Raw genomic sequence first — 17,489 nt, 5'->3', positions numbered from 1 at the left:
TATAATTTAGGTAATAAAATGTTTAATAAACATTTCATTTAAACTTTTTGATAATCCTCAATTTACAAGACAGCAGGGGCAAAATTTAACAGTTCAATACTAAAGTAACTAAACGCTAAAATTTTATGAAATCATACAAATTTTATTTCACTATGTAACAATCTAGTAGGGAGATGGAGAAAATAGTTCCAATTAAGTCATTTAAGCAATTGCTGTTTTTTCTTCTGAAAAGGCTTTATCAGTCCTCTGACGTTTAAAAGGTGGAGGATCTTCATGATTCTCTGTAACAGATCCAGAAAACTTAGATAAGATACTTAACATTTGAAAATATGTTTAAAAGGCAAATAATATAGGCATTTTAAAGGTTTTTAATCTGTTCAACTTATATGAATTCCTGTGGAGTTATTATTTAATGAAATAGCCTTCTACTAGATTGAACAGTTAACTTACTAAAAATTTTTTAAATTGGGAGAAACCAATCACAAATGACAAGAGGTCTTAAACTGAAATATCTAACTAGAATTAGGTTAACCCACTCCATATTTAATAAATAATATGAAATATATAGTCTAAGAAAACTACATGAAATGTATTATAGCTTACATTTAATTTCCCAGAAATTGCTCACCTAGATCTAGGGTCTGGTTCTTGTAGAGTATAGCAGCAGGAATCCGAAAGGTGATGCATAACATTTCCTTGTTAGGGGCCACATTTCTTACTAGGTGAACTGAACTGCATGGATCCAAGGAAATGCCTAACACAGCTTCAGCTTGTTGCTGAACATCCTTAGCAGGATTAGCATCTTTGGAAAAGCTGTAACAGTGTACTATGGGAAGGAGCTCACTGCCACATGGCTGCCCATCCAAAAGAGATTTGAAAGCACTGAGAAACTCAATTGCCTTTGCTGGTAAGTTCATGACAATGTGCATAGAGTGTTTTCTTTCTTTTGACAGTGGTCCCAGCTGCTGCATTAACTCTTCTCTGACTGGTCCTTGGAGGAAGTCTTTCCCATCCAAGTTAAAGACTTTTACTTTATTGTCCACTTTATTTAATTTACAGTTGTGCAATAGCCATTTATAGGATTCAGGATTGAGATCATTGGCAAATACAGTGCAGTTTTTCTTTGCTGCTGGAATGGCAAAGGGCCCAACCCCAGCAAAAACATCAAATAGAACATCTCCAGGTTTGAGAAGTTCTGTGATACGGCTGTGTTCTGTAGAGAGACGGGGATTCCAATAGACTTTTGAAAAATCAAATTCATAGGTATAGTTGTTTTCCCGAACCTGAAAAAGGTATTAAGTTTTTGGTTAATTTGCTTAGTCTTCAATTTCAGCCATTGATATGGATAGATGCACCCATGCACATATACATATTTCAGTATACTACTACTAGAAGCAAATAACAGTGCATTTAAAGGCATTCTGATTAGAATTCTGGTGTTCATGAATACGTGAGACCAGTTAAAATCCTGCTTTAATCTTTTTCATGAGAAGTCATCTCTTTGAAGTCAAATGGCTCCCTAGCTCATCCATCATAAAGGGCCATAAAATGGTTCCCAAACCACATGAGGAATTTTTCAGATAGACCAATTGACTGGGTGATCTGATGGAGGGGAAAAAATATATATTTTGAAACAACACACTACCTGTATCTTCATGGTGAGTAGCTAAGTTGCAAACAGCACTTCCACATAGCACTTCCCTCCTTACTTAGTTTTCAGTTTGTAGGAGGAAGGCATGATAGATAAGTCATGTGTCATTCAATTTTCAAGTATTTTGCTATGTTTGTAGATAGTTACTTGGACTTTGCAAGTTTCATATTTATAAATTAGAACCAGTGTATAGAACAAATCATTCTCCTATTTTCTTCTTTCCCAATTTGAATTCATAAAGAATCAAAGGCCAGAAAGTTCTATAAATTTGATAGAGATATATCTTTTATATTCTGCTTTCATGGGCTTTGCTTCCAAATTTGTACATATTTCCCCCCCCTCTCAACCACATCAAATGCTGTGGCTATATTAGTAAGGTTCCAGAATTGGAAATGTTTCTTCATGATTCTGCCAATTAAAAGTCTTTCTGGGTGTACAACCTGGAAGCTTTAAATATGTCTTGTGACTACTTTTCCTGAAATCTCCTTTCTAACTCCCCCATTTCAGTCCCTTAATGTGAGGCACAGATCTAGTTTAAAAATTAGATTCTAAATATCTCTCTGGTTTTATTCATGCTGCCTTTGATACCTCATTCCCTTAGTCAGCATTAATTTCAGCCAAATTCACTCTCAGGAATCTTTTTACTTAAAATATACACACATAGTACTTAAATGTTGTATGAGCTCCTAAAGTTTATTTTAAATGTGACTCTTTGGAGCACAGAAATTATACTGACTTTTAACATATATTTTATGGCAAAAGTATTATGTATAAAATATGTCCTAAGGACAAACTTCATGGATTAGGAAATCATTTACAAAGCATTTATTAAATTACAGAAGTTTCTTAGAACATTTAGATCTCTTGAGAAGGATGATGATGTTATCTGTTACCCTAAGAGTCAGTACCAAGTGAAGAACATGCACAGTGTTCAATCAGCATATGACTAAAATGTATGCCTTAATGTCGACTGAAATAAACACTGTTATTATCAAAGGATTCACATTCAAATTTACTTGCCATAACAGACCTCATACATTATACAGAGGTAGTAGGCAGTGGAGGTTTGCTGTACAGGGAAAGACCATGCATGGACTCTGGAGTCAGAAGCCTGGCTCCAAACACCCTGCTCAGTCATTCCTTGTTACTTTACCTGCATAAAGAGCATATTAATAACAACCATCATTATCTTGTAGGCTTCTTAGGATTTGCTACATTTCAAGCATTTTTAGCTCAGGGCCCAACAGTAACTGTGTAGTAAATGGTATTTTAATATTCTGATATTCAATTATGGAGAAATAATATACTTAAAATAATATTCACCTAAGGTTATGTGTCCTAGAATCTTTTTTTTTTTTTTTTTTTTAAAGAAGAGGAGGGACAACGCTGGAGGGAAGGTTCCAGACTGCTCTCCCCATCCCCTTCTCCTCTTCACACCAGTGGCTCACCTTCTTTTTTTAAAAAAATATTTTTATTGATTTTTTACAGAGAGGAAGAGAGAGGGATAGAGAGTTAGAAACATCGATGAGAGAGAAACATCGACCAGCTGCCTCCTGCACACCCCCCACTGGGGATGTGCCCGCAACCAAGGTACATGCCCTTGACCGGAATCGAACCCGGGACCTTTCAGTCCACAGACCGACGCTCTATCCACTGAGCCAAACCGGTTTCGGCTAGAATCTTAAAAAATAATTATTTTGCATAAATTCTGTCCTGAGTTTTATAAAGTCCTGTTTGAAAGATATGTTTAACACTTTAAGAGTGGCCTTTGTTATTAAAATTTTTGTCAACTTAGAGAGTTTAGCCTATTTTCTAGCTTGGGTACAAAATTTCACATTAACATATCATACTCTAAGACTTTTGGCCAAAAAACAGTTTATTCTATCCGGCACTCCTGAGGATTTTGGGGGTGGAGAATTATAAATTGTTTTATATCAGGAATCTGTTCCTACATATTTTAAATTATGTTTTTCTTTGAAATAGATTTCTCTTATAAAAATATTTGGTCAGTAGAAAAGTATAAAGATGATAACAAAGGTTACCAATAACAAAATAAAAAATATGCCCACTGTTAAACATTCTGATATATGTGCATATTTACATAGATATTTAGTTAAAATTGAACTATGTTATATACTTGCTTCACCTGTCAGTGGGCAATTTATTTTAATAAGTATGGAGCTAAATAACCTTTAATGATGGAATATTCCATTGTATTGTTATACCAGAATTTAATGAGTACTCTACTGATGAACATTCAGGTTGTTTCCATTCGTTTACTTATTTTGTTACTATAAAAATAACAATGAAGAACCTAGTGCATACATCATTATAATTTTGTTTACTTATACCCTTGGGATAACTTCCTATAAATGGAATGCTAGGTCAAAAGACATACCTATTCAAAATTACTATACAGGGTGAGGCAAAAGTAGGTTTACAATTGTGAGTACGTGAAGCACAGTTTATTCTTGTATTTTTATTAATTACTGTATTATTTTCCATATAAACAACTATAATCCTACTTTTGCCCCACCCTGTGTATTGTCATACACTTGTCCTGAATGTATCAAATTTGGACTCCCATCTATAGTATATGTAAATGCTCACATTCTCACATACTCATACTGGGTATTAAAAATATTTTAATCTTTGTCATCTCCTCTCATTCTAAACATTAAATTTTATATAACACCATACTAAGAGACAAAAATACTCTATACCTTGGTCATCATGTTCTCCTCTCCATATAGCACTTCCATTTGGAAATTTCGGTAAGTGTTATCTATATTGTTGATTTTATTTACTGCTAAGGTGATTCCTGGATTTTTGTCGATCATAACTTGGCCTAAAAGAAAAGATTAAAATTCATAACAAATGTTGCCTATTGAATTAAAAAAAAACTAAAACTGCATGAAATGGAAATGAAATGTATTTTCTTTTGTTTTATAGATAAAAACTGCACCTAATGTGTGTAAAGTGACATGCAATTCTAAAAATTCAACAGATTACTAAAAATTAACACCTAGCAGCCTCCAATATAAACACACAATAAATGTATGGGTACATTTTTAAGGGAACAGTTTTGAGGAGTTTGGGTCTACCTACTATTTTTCTATGCTTTTTGCTAAATCTCAAATGTACCAATACTACAATAACTAAAAAGGTAGATCATAGGGAATTTGTAAAGAATAGAAAAAAGAAATGTAAGGCCCGAGGCAACATCTCAGAAAACACCAGCCCTGTAGCCACTGGCCTCAAATCAAATGTTTGTTTTACTGTATATTTGAAATACATGCCTCCACTTTGGAAATATATACCAGTAAAATAATGTTTTCAAATAAAGAAAACAGATTCTTCAGTTTTAGCTAAATAAAATTTTCATTTAAATTGTTCTTTTTGTCAAATATTTGCTACAGCAGAAAAAGCTACAAAAATAATACATAAAATTCACCAGAAATGGTATATTGATACCCTTTAATCAAAGCCTACTTTTTTTGGTCAGGAGTTAAGAAATTTATAAGAATCTGCATTCTATCTCATTGCATAAGGAAAAATAATTTGATTTTTAAGTTAGTAAAAAGTACTCAATAATACAAATATGCTGAAATATAACCAGAATTTGTCCAGTTTCTCTCTGATAACTAGATACCTGATTTTAAATATGATCATATCAATAAACTCTAGTCAATCATTGTTCTTATCCTGTTCTGCTTCAGGTATCAGAACTCAATCATAGGAAAGCCTAGATTTCACATTTGCACCCAGTCATAATTATAAGGGTCTGCTTAAGAATTTATTATGCTATTATTATGCATTATCAGCCCTTTTCATTAGTAAAACAAAGGAAGTGCATCAGTAAAACAAAGGTAGCATATTTCTGAAATCCTACCCATGCAAAATACCAAGCACTATATTTTAAAGATGAAAATAATTCCCAGAAGTTCTGACTATTATTCTCCATTAAAATAATCTGGAGAATGCATGGGCATCAAATACTCATAAAAACGACAAGTGCAATTTTGATTAGTTTTTTACTCCTCTTTTATGCCAAAGAATAAAGGATCCAGGTTCAAATTTGGGGCTACAGAGGTACAACATACACAAGCATCATTTTTATTTTTTGAGAAGGAGGAGGGAGAGAAGGAGGGGATGGGAGGGAGGGAGGGAAGGAAGGGGAGGGAGGGGGCAAAGGGCCAGTGCTTCACGTGAAGCCAGCGGGTGTGGGAGCGCCAGTGGCCTGAACTGAACATGCACCGCTGGCCAGCCAGCCCCCCCCCACCCCCCCGCCCCCAGTTCCTGCCCCACTCCTGGCCCCTGTCTCCAGCTTCCCGTCCCACAAGCATCGTTTCTAAAAGACTAGGAGCACTAAAAACCAAAGTATGGTGCTGACATACAGAAGAGGCTCAATTAGTTGAATCCATGAAAGTATGAGTAAGTAGTGTTTTGCAATTGTGACTATAAAAAAACTCAATTTTATGAAACCTAGCATACAACATAGTCCTGAGGCCTACTAAAGCCTGGGTACCAAAGTGACGTGTTGCCAAAGAATTCTGCCAAAGCCAGTGATTTAAGTGTTATCTAAGCTTATGTACTGTGTACACAAAAGCTTGAACTGATATTTAAAGTTTGCTATGACTCTGGAATGGGTATTCCAAAATGGCCCTCAAAAGAGAATGTAGCTTAAGATCCAGCTGAAAATTAAGAAGATAAAATGGCTTGCTTCTGCAATTTGGCATTTAAAAAATAATTTATAAATTAGAACTTTGTAATTGATTTCTAGCACAGGAATATTATTAAGACATACCTACCAATTAAATGCTTGAAAGGTAGTTGATGATCTCGAAGGTTCAGGTGCGCAATATGTCCAACTCTGCTAAACCCTGAAGTCACATCTTGACCTTCAGGAAGCACAGCTCTCAGGATTTCTTCTGACTTAAAGTTTTCATAAGTTAGTTCCAAATTATATTTAGATATCTGTGGACTGACATTAAGCTGCTTTAAAATACTGAGTTCTGCTTCCTCAAAGGAATTATTAGTAAATATTTTATAGGGATCCAACATAATTAGTCTACTTTCTTCATCTTCTGGATCTTCAATCACACGTTTTATGCCCGGTCGCTGCAGTGCTGCCCTTTTAAGGGATCGCATCAATTTATTGACAATTTCTTTCCTCACTTTAAGCACCGGGATGGTGACTGTCTTGTTAAAAGCTGTTCTATCAAGTGTTGTCATTCCTCGAACTTCAGAGGGTGGTGAAAACAATTCTGAGTCTCTTTGACCTGTTTCTATTTCAGGCATGGTTGAGAATCTTTTTCTTTGATCCAGCAAGAAAATACCAGGTGCTTTGCTAAGTTTCTGTACCAGTGATGTCCAAGCTAATGGGATCAATGATTCTGATTTAGTTATTCTACAGCTTTCCACTTTCAGAAGTCTTAGGAATCCAAATGGCCTCCAGAAGATCCTAAAAAAGTATTCATTTAAAAACCATAAAGCTACAAACCAACTTACATGTTCACAATAGGTTTTGAGAATGAAAATCTAAATTCTGTTTTACATAACCTGCTAAATGCTATTAATTAAAACTTTTAGTGGTGTGTGAGTATACCTACCGTCTTTTCCAGGGCAGAATGACTTTTTTTTTTCCCAATTTTATTGATTTTTTTACAGAGAGGAAGAGAGAGGGATAGAGAGTTAGAAACAGATGAGAGAGAAACATCGAGCAGCTGCCTCCTGCACACCTCCTACTGGGGATGTGCCCGCAACCAAGGTACATGCCCTTGACCGGAATCGAACCTGGGACCCTTCAGTCCGCAGGCCAACGCTCTATCCACTGAGCCAAACCGGTCAGGGCTCACATTTTCATCTTATAAATGAGTAAACTAAAGCTCAGACATGGGTTAACTCACCCAGTTTTCTTGTTTGTAAATGGCTGAGCAAGGATTAAAACCCAGGTCTGATTTCAGTGCCTGTGTTATTAATATACTGCAATGTTACCTTTGATGCTTTATTGCCCCAAGTCCTGCCTATAGCAAGGTTTCGGTATTTGGAGGACAGGGTTCTTTACTGAGTGTTATATACACATGCCATTAAGAGTATCGGTTACTGTCCTGCGCCGAGTGGCTCAGTGGTTGAGTGCTGACCAATGAATCAGGAGGTCACAGCTGATTCCCAGTCAGGGCACATGCGGGCTCTATCCCCAGTGTAGGGCATGCCTGAGGTAACTGATCAGTGACTCATCATTGATGTTTCTATCTCTTTCTCCCTCTCCCTTCCTCTCTCTAAAATCATATATATATTTGCCTTCTTGAATACTAAAGAAGTAATTTTAAGAGGAACGGGTCCTGCCCCAACCAACCCTGTAAAGCAAATGTCAGACTTCACAGCCAGGGTTCAAATTGGGTCCATTAGTTAACCAGCTGTGTGGTCCTGGGTCAATTACTTAATAAGACTGGCTTCCCCTATATAAAATGTGGCTACAGGGTCTGTCAGAAAGCTTTTGAAAAGAATAAACCGTTCCTCACTACCCAGCACTCGAACCTGGGCTCAGCACCAGGGCTGATAATGGGTGACCTCGCGACGTTTAGGCGCCTGGGCAGCGCGGAGGACAGCAGCCCCGGGCAGGCAGGTACCGCAGGCGGAGCCTCGGCCCCTACGAACTAAAAAAGGCCCCACGGCGGCCACCTCCCCAAGGTCACCACCTAATTCGTGGTGTCGCTCCGCATCTGGCTCCGCGACTCAGGTCCCTCACCTCATGCTCTGGTGCAGCTCGGGAATGGGTCGCTGGTGGATGGGTTGGCTCTGGATGACGTCATCACTGCTCGCCGCCTTGGATAAACGTCATCAGATTGCGTCGATTCCCTCCTTTCTCCCGGGCCTTGTGGAGGGTACGGAAACCCGGAAGGACCGGGCCTAAAGCTCCGCCTCTGGCGCGAGGACTGGGGTAGTAGCTCGCAGATGGACCTGGTCGTTGGCCAGCGAGCATCATGGAGGCGCCCTGGGGAGTCATCAACGTCCAGCCGGGCTGGTACGTCTCTTCCCAGCAGCCCGAGGAGGCGGAGGCGCAGGCGGAAGAGTTGAGCCCGTTGCTAAGCAACGTAAGTTGGCTCGCTACCCTCTCGGCGCTGACTGCCACCCGGCTCCCCTGAAGTGCCTGCCAAATAAGACCGGGAAGAGAAGGGGGATGGCACGGAGAGAGGGGCGTGGGCCGTGGGGCCCAAAGCAGAGGTTCAGATTCGGTGGTGTGCACGAATGTGAGAGCACCCTAAGGTGCCCTAGGAAGAAAAGCTGACTTCAGGCGCAGGCAGGCGCAGGTGGAACGGGTCCAGCGGAATACCCGAGCGGAGGAGCGGCCCTGGGGTTAGGTGGCTCACTGCTGTTCTGAGATCTCGTTGTCAGCTTCCCGTTTCCTCCACCAGTCTTGTGAGACTTTTGCAAGGGTCACAAGATTTTTCTTTTCTTGACTGAGTCATTGGTGGCCTGTAAACATCTTAATACAGAGATCCTTGACTGTAAAGTAGTGGAGGTGGTCCGGTAATAAGTACATAACACTTTCCTGACCCTGAGACCTATGCAATGGGTACTCGGCTTTTTAACTCAAGTCCCTGGATTAACAGATTCCAGGACCTTGTTCCCAAATGCTATTTTGGGGGAGGGTATTTTCAGAAATATCCTCAAGAGCAAAATGAGTTGCTGATTCTACCCTCACTGCAAGGTCCAGTTGGGTGGACTTAATTCATTAAGTAATATAAAAATTAGCCGTAGCCGGTTTGGCTCACTGGATAGAACGTCAGCCTGCGGACTGAAGGAAGTGTCGCAGGTTAGATTAGGGTCAAGGGATGCTATCTTGGTTGGAGGCTCAATCCCTAACCCTGTTCAGGGTGCATGCGGGAGGCAACCAATCGATGTGTCTCTGGTGTTTCTCTCTTCCACTCTCTCTCTAAAAAAAAAAAAAAAATCAATGGAAAATATCTTCGTGTGAGGATTAACAACAACAACAACAACAAAAACACACCAGAAAAACCAAAAACTTAGTGTTGCCCTACTAGCAACTGGGGAGCAACAGTTGTGTACAGCAGCCTCAAGATGACTCAGGAATTCTTCAGTAATCAGGAGCTGAGGCCATCAGCCTGCTCTCCCTCCCCACTCCATTCCAATCGCATCTTAATCTTTTGCAATCACAGATTAATCATGGCTCTTCCTGAAGCCTACCTGGCTTCTGTAATGGTGGAGATGATTTTCCTAGGAAACTAGATTCGTGGAGCTGCTAGTGGGAGGTGAGAAGGGAAGGAAAGGAGAGCAGCTAGTCCTGACTGAGCAGCTAGAGTGTCACACAATGCTTGTGGTCCTGCAAATAACCTGTCAATCATTTCTTGATGAAACTTGAATTCACCATGCAAACACTTAACACTATTAAATTTGTGTGCTTCCAGGAACTTCACAGACGAGGATCCCCAGGGGTTTCATATGGTTTCTCAGTGTTTAATTTGATGAATGCCATCATGGGAAGTGGCATCCTTGGCTTAGCTTATGTTATGGCTCATACTGGTATCCTTGGATTTAGGTGAGTTTTTTCTTATTTTACCATTACTCCCCCCCCCCCCCCTTCCTCCCTTCTCCATTTTGATAATACAGTAAGACAAATGAGACTCCAGAAGCTGGTGTTATCCAATTTCTAATTAAGTTATTTCTGGGATTTTAGCATTTTTTTTTTTTTATTGTTGCTAGTCTGTAGCTTGGAGGAATGCTATATAATTTGCATTTTTTAAATCCAAAAGTGTGGCTAATTTTAAAAAATGGGAGACTTGATCTACACTAGTTTATGACCTTAAGAAGTGACTTATTTGTTGTGTCAAGTTGGCCAAAGTGAATCAAAATTTATCAGCCTTGCAGATTACTTATAAATAGCAATTTTGTGAGTGTAAGTAAAGCACATAATCTTTTCATTGCTGTCCTCCAGCTGTTAAGTAGTCTTTTTCCTTTCCAAGGCCCGATGTGGTCTGTGCCTATTTCTTTTCATCTCTCAAGACTCTGCTCATACACCAGTTTGCCCAAAATAAAAGACATTCCTAGCTTTTCTGTGCTCCCATAGTACTTTGTATATTCATTTTGTTATTATCGTTTAATATAATGATTTCTTTACAAATTAGTTTCCCCACTAAACTCTGAAATCCTTTAGAACTGAACCTTATCTTTAGCATCTAGCACCATGGTTAGTAGAATGAACATACTTGTTTAGTCAGTAGAAAAAGATCTATTTTACTAGTAAATTTAAAATATACAGAGTGTCATTTAGGTGTTTTAAATTATTTTTTATTTCATTTTTATTTTTCAAATAATAAGAGAAAGTTTATTTAGCCCAGCCAGTGTAGCTCAGTGTTTGAGCGTTGACCTATGAACCAGGAGGTCATGGTTCGATTCCTGGTTGGGGCACGTGCCCAGTGTAGGCGTGCAGGAGGTGGCTGATCAATGATTCTCTCTCATCATTGATGTTTCTATCCCTCTCTCCCTCTCCCTTCCTCTCTGAAATCAATAAAAAATATATATATTTTTTGTTTAAAAAAAAAGAAAGTTACAGAGGAAGAAGCAGTGAGCCAGCTGGGCTGTGTAGGCTCAGGAAACAAGTTACAGAGACAAAAGATGGCCCCTTGTAGCTTAGGAGAGAGAAAGGCAAAGGTAATGCACCTGGGAAAAGAAGAGGGGAAGAAAACCCCTCCTCCCCCGAGTGTTCCCTAGGTTATTTTTATTTTGAATTTCTTGATAAGCAAACTAACTTTTAAGTAACTCAACTTGTTTTTATTATGGGACGTGTTCATCGCAAACTTCATAACTTTAAAACTTCAAAACTATAGGGTATCCCAAAAATATATATATACATATATTTCTTGATAGCTCAATTGATGTTTCTTTCTTGTCAGACTTAACCCATTGGCATTAATTATTCAAAGTGTGTATACATTTTTGGGGGGACACCCTGTATATGTGACACCTTAGGCAAGACATAATCATGGAACTTAATTTTTGTTGTTGTTAATCCTCATCCAAGGGTATTTTTTTTCATTTTTTGTTTTGTTTTGTTTTGTTTTGTTTTTAGAAAGAGAGGGAGGGAGGGAAAGAGAGAGAGAGAGAAGAGAGAAAGAGAGAGAGAGAGAGAGAGAGAATGAGAATGAAAGAGAGAGAGAGAGAAACATCGATGTGAGAAAGACACATCAACTGTTTGCCTTCCGCATGTGCCCTGACCAGGGCCAGGGATCAAACTTGCAACCCTTCGATGTGTGTGCCAATATTTTAACCATTGGGTACGCTGTCCAGGGCAGGTTTTATTTTTGGTTCCCTTTGAAAATTCATGTTTTATAATTCATGTTTTATACATGCAGACATATACCACTGAATGTGTGCTCACTGAATTATATCATACATCACATTTCCCATTTGATGACAACAAACTGTTATTTTTTGAGTTCTCTGATGTTAAATTACTGACAAGTGTACTTTAACCTCTCAGTTTTGCTACTTATTAACAAGTGTTTAGTGGATCACAAAGACAGAATGTCTTTAACTCTGGGGCACTCCACTGGAGACAGCTCTGTAGAACTTATGTATCCTGTCAGTATCATCCAGAGAATAAGTAGGGGAGTATACATGTTGTTGTTTTTCACATTGTTTGTGACAGGACCCCAATTGCTATATTGTTTGTACATTTTTCAAATTGTGTTATTAGAAGTGTGTTAACTGCATTTTGTGGGGTGGGAAGGTTGGTTTGCTGAGTGTGTGTGTGTGTGTGTGTGTGTGTGTGTGTGTGTGTGTAATAGATGGTAGGAATTTCAGTCTTAATTCAACATAATAAAGATATGATAGGGTGGTACACATCATTCAGAGGGGAGGGATGGAGGGAAATAGAAAGGAGAGGACAATGAGATTTCACAACTAAAACTTTTGTTTCAACTTAAAATAGGAAAAATAGTCATAAAAGGGAATATTACAAGATTATTGAGTGGCTGAACCATCAGTCAGTAGACAAGAGTGCTAAAATAGGAAATTAGTTTTTACTTTAAATAAAGCTTGTTTCTTTCTGATTTTTTTTTTTAGTTTAAAAGCAGTATATTTTCACTTAAATAAAATCTGGTAAATACAGAAAAGTATCTTTTTACTTTCTTTAGTGACCATAATCCAACTACTCAAAGATAGTCTCTATGAGACTTTAAAAAAAATTATTTTTGTAAGAGATATGGTAAAAAACCTTTTCTTGTACCCTTTTGTATTTTAGTTTTTTGCTGCTGATAGTTGCTCTTCTGGCTTCTTTCTCAGTTCATCTCCTGCTTAGTATGTGTATGCAGACAGGTGAGTAAAAACATTATGCTGATTCATTTGATGAAGCAGCCCCTAGAGATTGTATTCACGTATAAGATTGGATATTTCACATCTAATTTCCACTGGGCATACATTATTACCAGGTAGTGTGGTTGAAATGGAGAATTTCAAAAGGCCAGGATATATAGAGGCAATTCTGTTGGGCAATATCTAAGGACAGGATAGGAGGAGGAAACTAGCATTCTTACCTGCCTTTCTCCACAGCACATCATAGTTTTCTGGGATAGAGTACATTGGGGGAAGGACCACAAATGAGTTCAAAGGATCTACACCTCATGCTAATGGGGAAGCAATAGACAGGGCTTCATTCTGATCACATTTCTAGGGTGATCATTTCCTCAAGGAGCACACCTCCCACACCTTTCAGATCTACTACTGCCTTCCCTGCCTCCTCTCTGTCTGCCAGAATTAAGATTGTAGGAGAAAAGGTCACTAAGCTTTGGATTTATTTAAATGGTTTGTATTTTTACTTACAGTCTAGAATAAGGTAGTTTTTATAAGTGACAGTTGCATATGCAATTAATACACTATGTTTATGTGTGTTTTTTTCCATTTTGAGAACTTTATCATGCAATTCAGTCGTGTATTGAATAAGTTCTTTTAAATTGTAATAAAAATACAGTAAATGAATTACAGAACTGCTTTTATAAGGTTTTCCTTTTGGCATTAACAGATATTCTATGTTCATCAACCCTGGTCTTTTTATCTGTCTAGTCTCTTTGTCTTTGGATTACGTCGATTATGATGCCAAAATCATGAGTTTAATATCTATGTGGGTGAGTTTACTTTGTTCTAGCTGGTCTTACAGTTTTCAGATTTTAAGAAGCATAAGAGATACATAAAATAAATAAAAATGAAATTATTCTGGCTTTAATATGTGAGAACTACTCAAAGGTATTTCGTGAGAAGTTTAAGACTCTTTAGAACACAGTTCTAAATCCATAGCTCTAGTCGATTTTCCTAAAATCTGTCTATGCCTCAGACACACCTGCAGATCTTTGTATAACAGACATTTCTAAGAATCTGAGGTGGGATTCAGAAATACATTTTTAAGAAGTTCTCTAAGTAATTCAAGTGGAAAACTGATTTAGGATCCAGGTTCATAGCGATAACTGTGCCAATGCCTTTGGCCATACAACCTACAGTGTACGCCCTGCTTGCAAAGGGGTTGGGCAAAAGTACAGACAGATAAAAAGGCTAGGAAACCATGCAAAGGTTAACCTCATAGTAACAAGTTGTTCATAACAGCATCTCACATTCAGGAATAATAGCGTTAAAAGAAGTATATTTGTAAATCCTCCTGCAACCTGACTAGAATTTTTATGACGTATTTTGAAATTGTTATTCTTTTTCTGAAAAACTTATTTTTACTTAATTGTGGTAGGTACCTAATACCTTCATATTTTATTATGGATTCTACTAAAAGATGAATACCTTTAAAAATATTTTTATTGATTTCAGAGAGGAAGGGAGAGGGAGAGAGATAGAAACATCAATGATGAAAGAGAATCATTGATTGGCTGCCTCCTGTCCACCCCCTACTGGGGATCGAGCCTGCAACCCAGGCATGTGCCCTGACTGGGAATCGAACCGAGACCTCCTGGTTCATAGGTTGACGCTCAACGACTGAGCCACACCAGCTGGGCAAAGATGAATATCTTAATCAACTATGTGACAATTACGTTTTCACTAACTAAAATTTTTTTGTTTTATTAATCTCACTTACTTGGGAGTAATATTCAGTTTATGACGATTTCCAAGTAAGGCTAAATATGCTGTTCTCCTTCAGTTCATCTATGTTTAACTTTAAAATTTCAATACTGTTCTTTTCTGTAACTTTGGGGCATATAAAGTGAAAACCTCTGTTTTTTTTTCTTTTTCTTTGATTTTTTTTGTAGCTTTCTTGGTCTGTGAACTAACTTCCTGGTTCTTCATATACACTGATGCACCTTGCACCTGTCTTCTGTTGATTGAATTCCTTCAGTCATTGTAAAATTCTCTGTGGAGGTAGGCTTTAAAAATATATACATATATACTAGAGAATAACAAATAAATTTTAATAAATTTTCTCCTCAGTTTACTGAACTACTATAAAGGAGTATTGTGCTTAGATAGAACTCATTGGTCAGAGAAAGCATTATGATAAGTCTTTACAAAATAACTTCTTTATTTATTTGCATGGAGGTAAAAGGTGAAGAGAAATTTTTATCTTTACAAAGGTAAAGGCCTCCTTCATATGAAATTCTGCTATTTTAGGTTTTATATAAGGTTTGGGTTCCATCAAGACTTTTCTTGGGAGCTAAGGTAGCAGCATATAAGGCACTTTAATCACTTTAGCATTAGTTTGTCATCTATAAAATGGTAATGATAAAACTTTCCTCTTGGGATTGTTGTGAGAATGAAATAAAATGATGTATATAAAATGCCAAGTCCTTGGTAAATACTGACTTTTATTATTATGAGTTCTTATTGGAGCAGAACCCTTAAGGATTTTTAACTGGGCTGTTTGAGAAATAGTTGGCTTATTGCGATTCTTTGGAAAATTTCTATGCTCTGGGAATAAACTCATAGTCCCCCCTCTTCTGGCTTCCATATCCTTATCACCAGGAGGGAATGAGAGTTTTAGAACTCTGCATGTCAAATCCCTACTCCCTAGTCCTCAATCCCCACTACTCACTTAATTGTTACCATTATTTGCCTTGACATCATTTGGATTAATTGCATTATACCATTTATCTCAATTTATAATTAGTCACTACAAGAATCCTAGGTTAGCCTGGCCGATGTGGCTCAGTGGTTGAGCATCAACCCATGAACCAGGAGGTCATGGTTCGATTCCCGGTCAGGGTTTGATTCCTGGTCAGGGCACATGCCCGGTTTGCTGCTCTATGCCCAGTAGGGGACGTGCAGAAGGCAGCTGATTGATAATTCTCTCTTCCTCTCCCTTCCTCTCTCTGAATCAATAAAAACACATTTTTTTTTAAAAAAAGAATCCTAGTTTATCCTTCATTTCCCAGACTCATCCCATATGGCTCTATTAACCATATTCTAACCTCATCTCCCACTCCTCCCAAACTCCTGAAACCCTTCCACTTTGCTCTCTAGAATTCATGGTCAGTCAGCAGCAAAACTGTGTCCTCAGTTTTTCTCTAAACATTTCCTTCACTTTCTTACTCTGAGAGGACCTTAGTCTTTTCTGAGGACACTGTAGTGCTCTCAGGTAGCCTCTCTTTTCTCTCCCATGTCTCTCAAACTAGTCTGGAGATGACCTTCAAAAATCTTGGGGAAAATGATTTCATTATAGAATTCTGTACCCAGCCAAATTATCATTTAAATGTGATGATAGAATAATGACATTTTTTTGTACATGCAAGGACTAAAATATTACCACACATCCTTACTTGGTGAGAAATGAAAGATGCCATTTACCAAAGTTAGGGAACAAGGAATATAGCACAGGAGAGAAGTAAAAGTAATTTCCAGGACAATAATTGAACAGCACATCTAAGAGCCACCTCCAGAGGGGAGTAGTCCTTTTTACATAGGCATAGTCAGCCCTCCAGGCTTGCCCTCAGGATGGGTTCAGGATAGAAACCCTTTTCTTTTTCTTCTTCCTGAAGGGAATGCCTTTCTCATTTATCTTTCTAGCTCCAATTTGCGCTAACAGTACCTGAGTAAGTTATCTTCAGGCCTGACCATTTCATAGGAGTAAGAATCAAATAGTGGGAGATAGATATAAGGTATCAAGGGGAATAAAAGAAATAAGCAGGCTAAGCAATGTGCGAGTTAGAATTGAGAGGAGCTGAAGTTTGAATGTGGAAAGTAATGGAGAAAGAGATGTCTAAGGATATCTCTCAGATTTCTGGCATGGGCCACTGGGTCATTTATAGTATCATTAATGAAGATAAGAACTCAGCAGGAGGTGTTGGTTCAAAATAAAAATGAATTCCATTTTGGATATGTGGACTTTGAAGTATATCTAGATGGACAGGTCCTAGAACATAAGCCCAGAATAGAGGTTAATTTATTCATTCAATACTCTTATCTACAGAGATAAATAAGACTCACTTCTCTGTAAAAGCTTATCCTATATAACAAAAGGCTAATATGCAAGTAGACTGAACGGCGGAACAACTGGAACAACCGAACAATCGGTTGCTATGACATGCGCTGACCACCAGGGGGCGTGTGTGGAACATGGCGGGCGTTGGCTGTGGCGGGATGGTGGAGCAGGTGATCGAGGGTGCCAGACCAAGGCAGGGCACCAGTCGCTGTCATCAGGGCGAGCCTCTGGTGGTTACAGAAAATTCTTTGCTCTTGCGTGCCGTGGTCCTGCCCACCACTCGCATCCATTGCCAGTGACAGCCCTGCTCTCACCTGCAGCTTGTGCCACTTGCTGCCAGTGCCCGATGCCAGTCCCTATCATTCGATGCCATTAGCAGATGCGAGCGATGGCTGCTGGCCCTGA

At 38.4% G+C, this 17,489-nt stretch overlaps 2 protein-coding genes across 4 annotated transcripts in view; one reads left to right on the top strand and one right to left on the bottom strand.

Annotated features, from left to right (window-relative positions):
* Positions 1-127: 127 nt before the first annotated feature.
* Positions 128-8,550, bottom strand: TRMT5 (tRNA methyltransferase 5). Its single transcript, XM_028141625.2, has 5 exons — positions 8,403-8,550; positions 6,463-7,115; positions 4,375-4,499; positions 629-1,283; positions 128-281 (listed from the first exon to the last, which is right to left on the bottom strand). Exons 1-5 carry the CDS (start codon positions 8,405-8,407, stop codon positions 202-204), a joined length of 1,518 nt encoding a protein of 505 aa, XP_027997426.1. The 5' UTR covers positions 8,408-8,550; the 3' UTR covers positions 128-201.
* Positions 8,513-17,489, top strand: part of SLC38A6 (solute carrier family 38 member 6) — a 61,915-nt gene continuing 52,938 nt past the window's right edge. The window contains exons 1-3 of one of the 3 annotated variants that reach the window (XM_054716009.1): positions 8,513-8,678; positions 10,084-10,214; positions 12,918-12,991. In XM_054716009.1, the coding sequence (XP_054571984.1) occupies positions 10,141-10,214; positions 12,918-12,991 (148 nt within the window). In that variant the 5' untranslated portion in view covers positions 8,513-8,678; positions 10,084-10,140. Of the gene's footprint in view, positions 8,749-8,837; positions 9,011-10,083; positions 10,215-12,917; positions 12,992-17,489 lie in introns of those variants that run through there. The other 2 variants (XM_028141627.2, XM_054716010.1) reach the window with 2 other exon arrangements.

The sequence above is a fragment of the Eptesicus fuscus genome, chromosome 5, assembly GCF_027574615.1.
Source record: "Eptesicus fuscus isolate TK198812 chromosome 5, DD_ASM_mEF_20220401, whole genome shotgun sequence".
NCBI lineage: Eukaryota > Metazoa > Chordata > Mammalia > Chiroptera > Vespertilionidae > Eptesicus > Eptesicus fuscus.
This window is presented reverse-complemented; position numbering and strand designations above follow the sequence as displayed.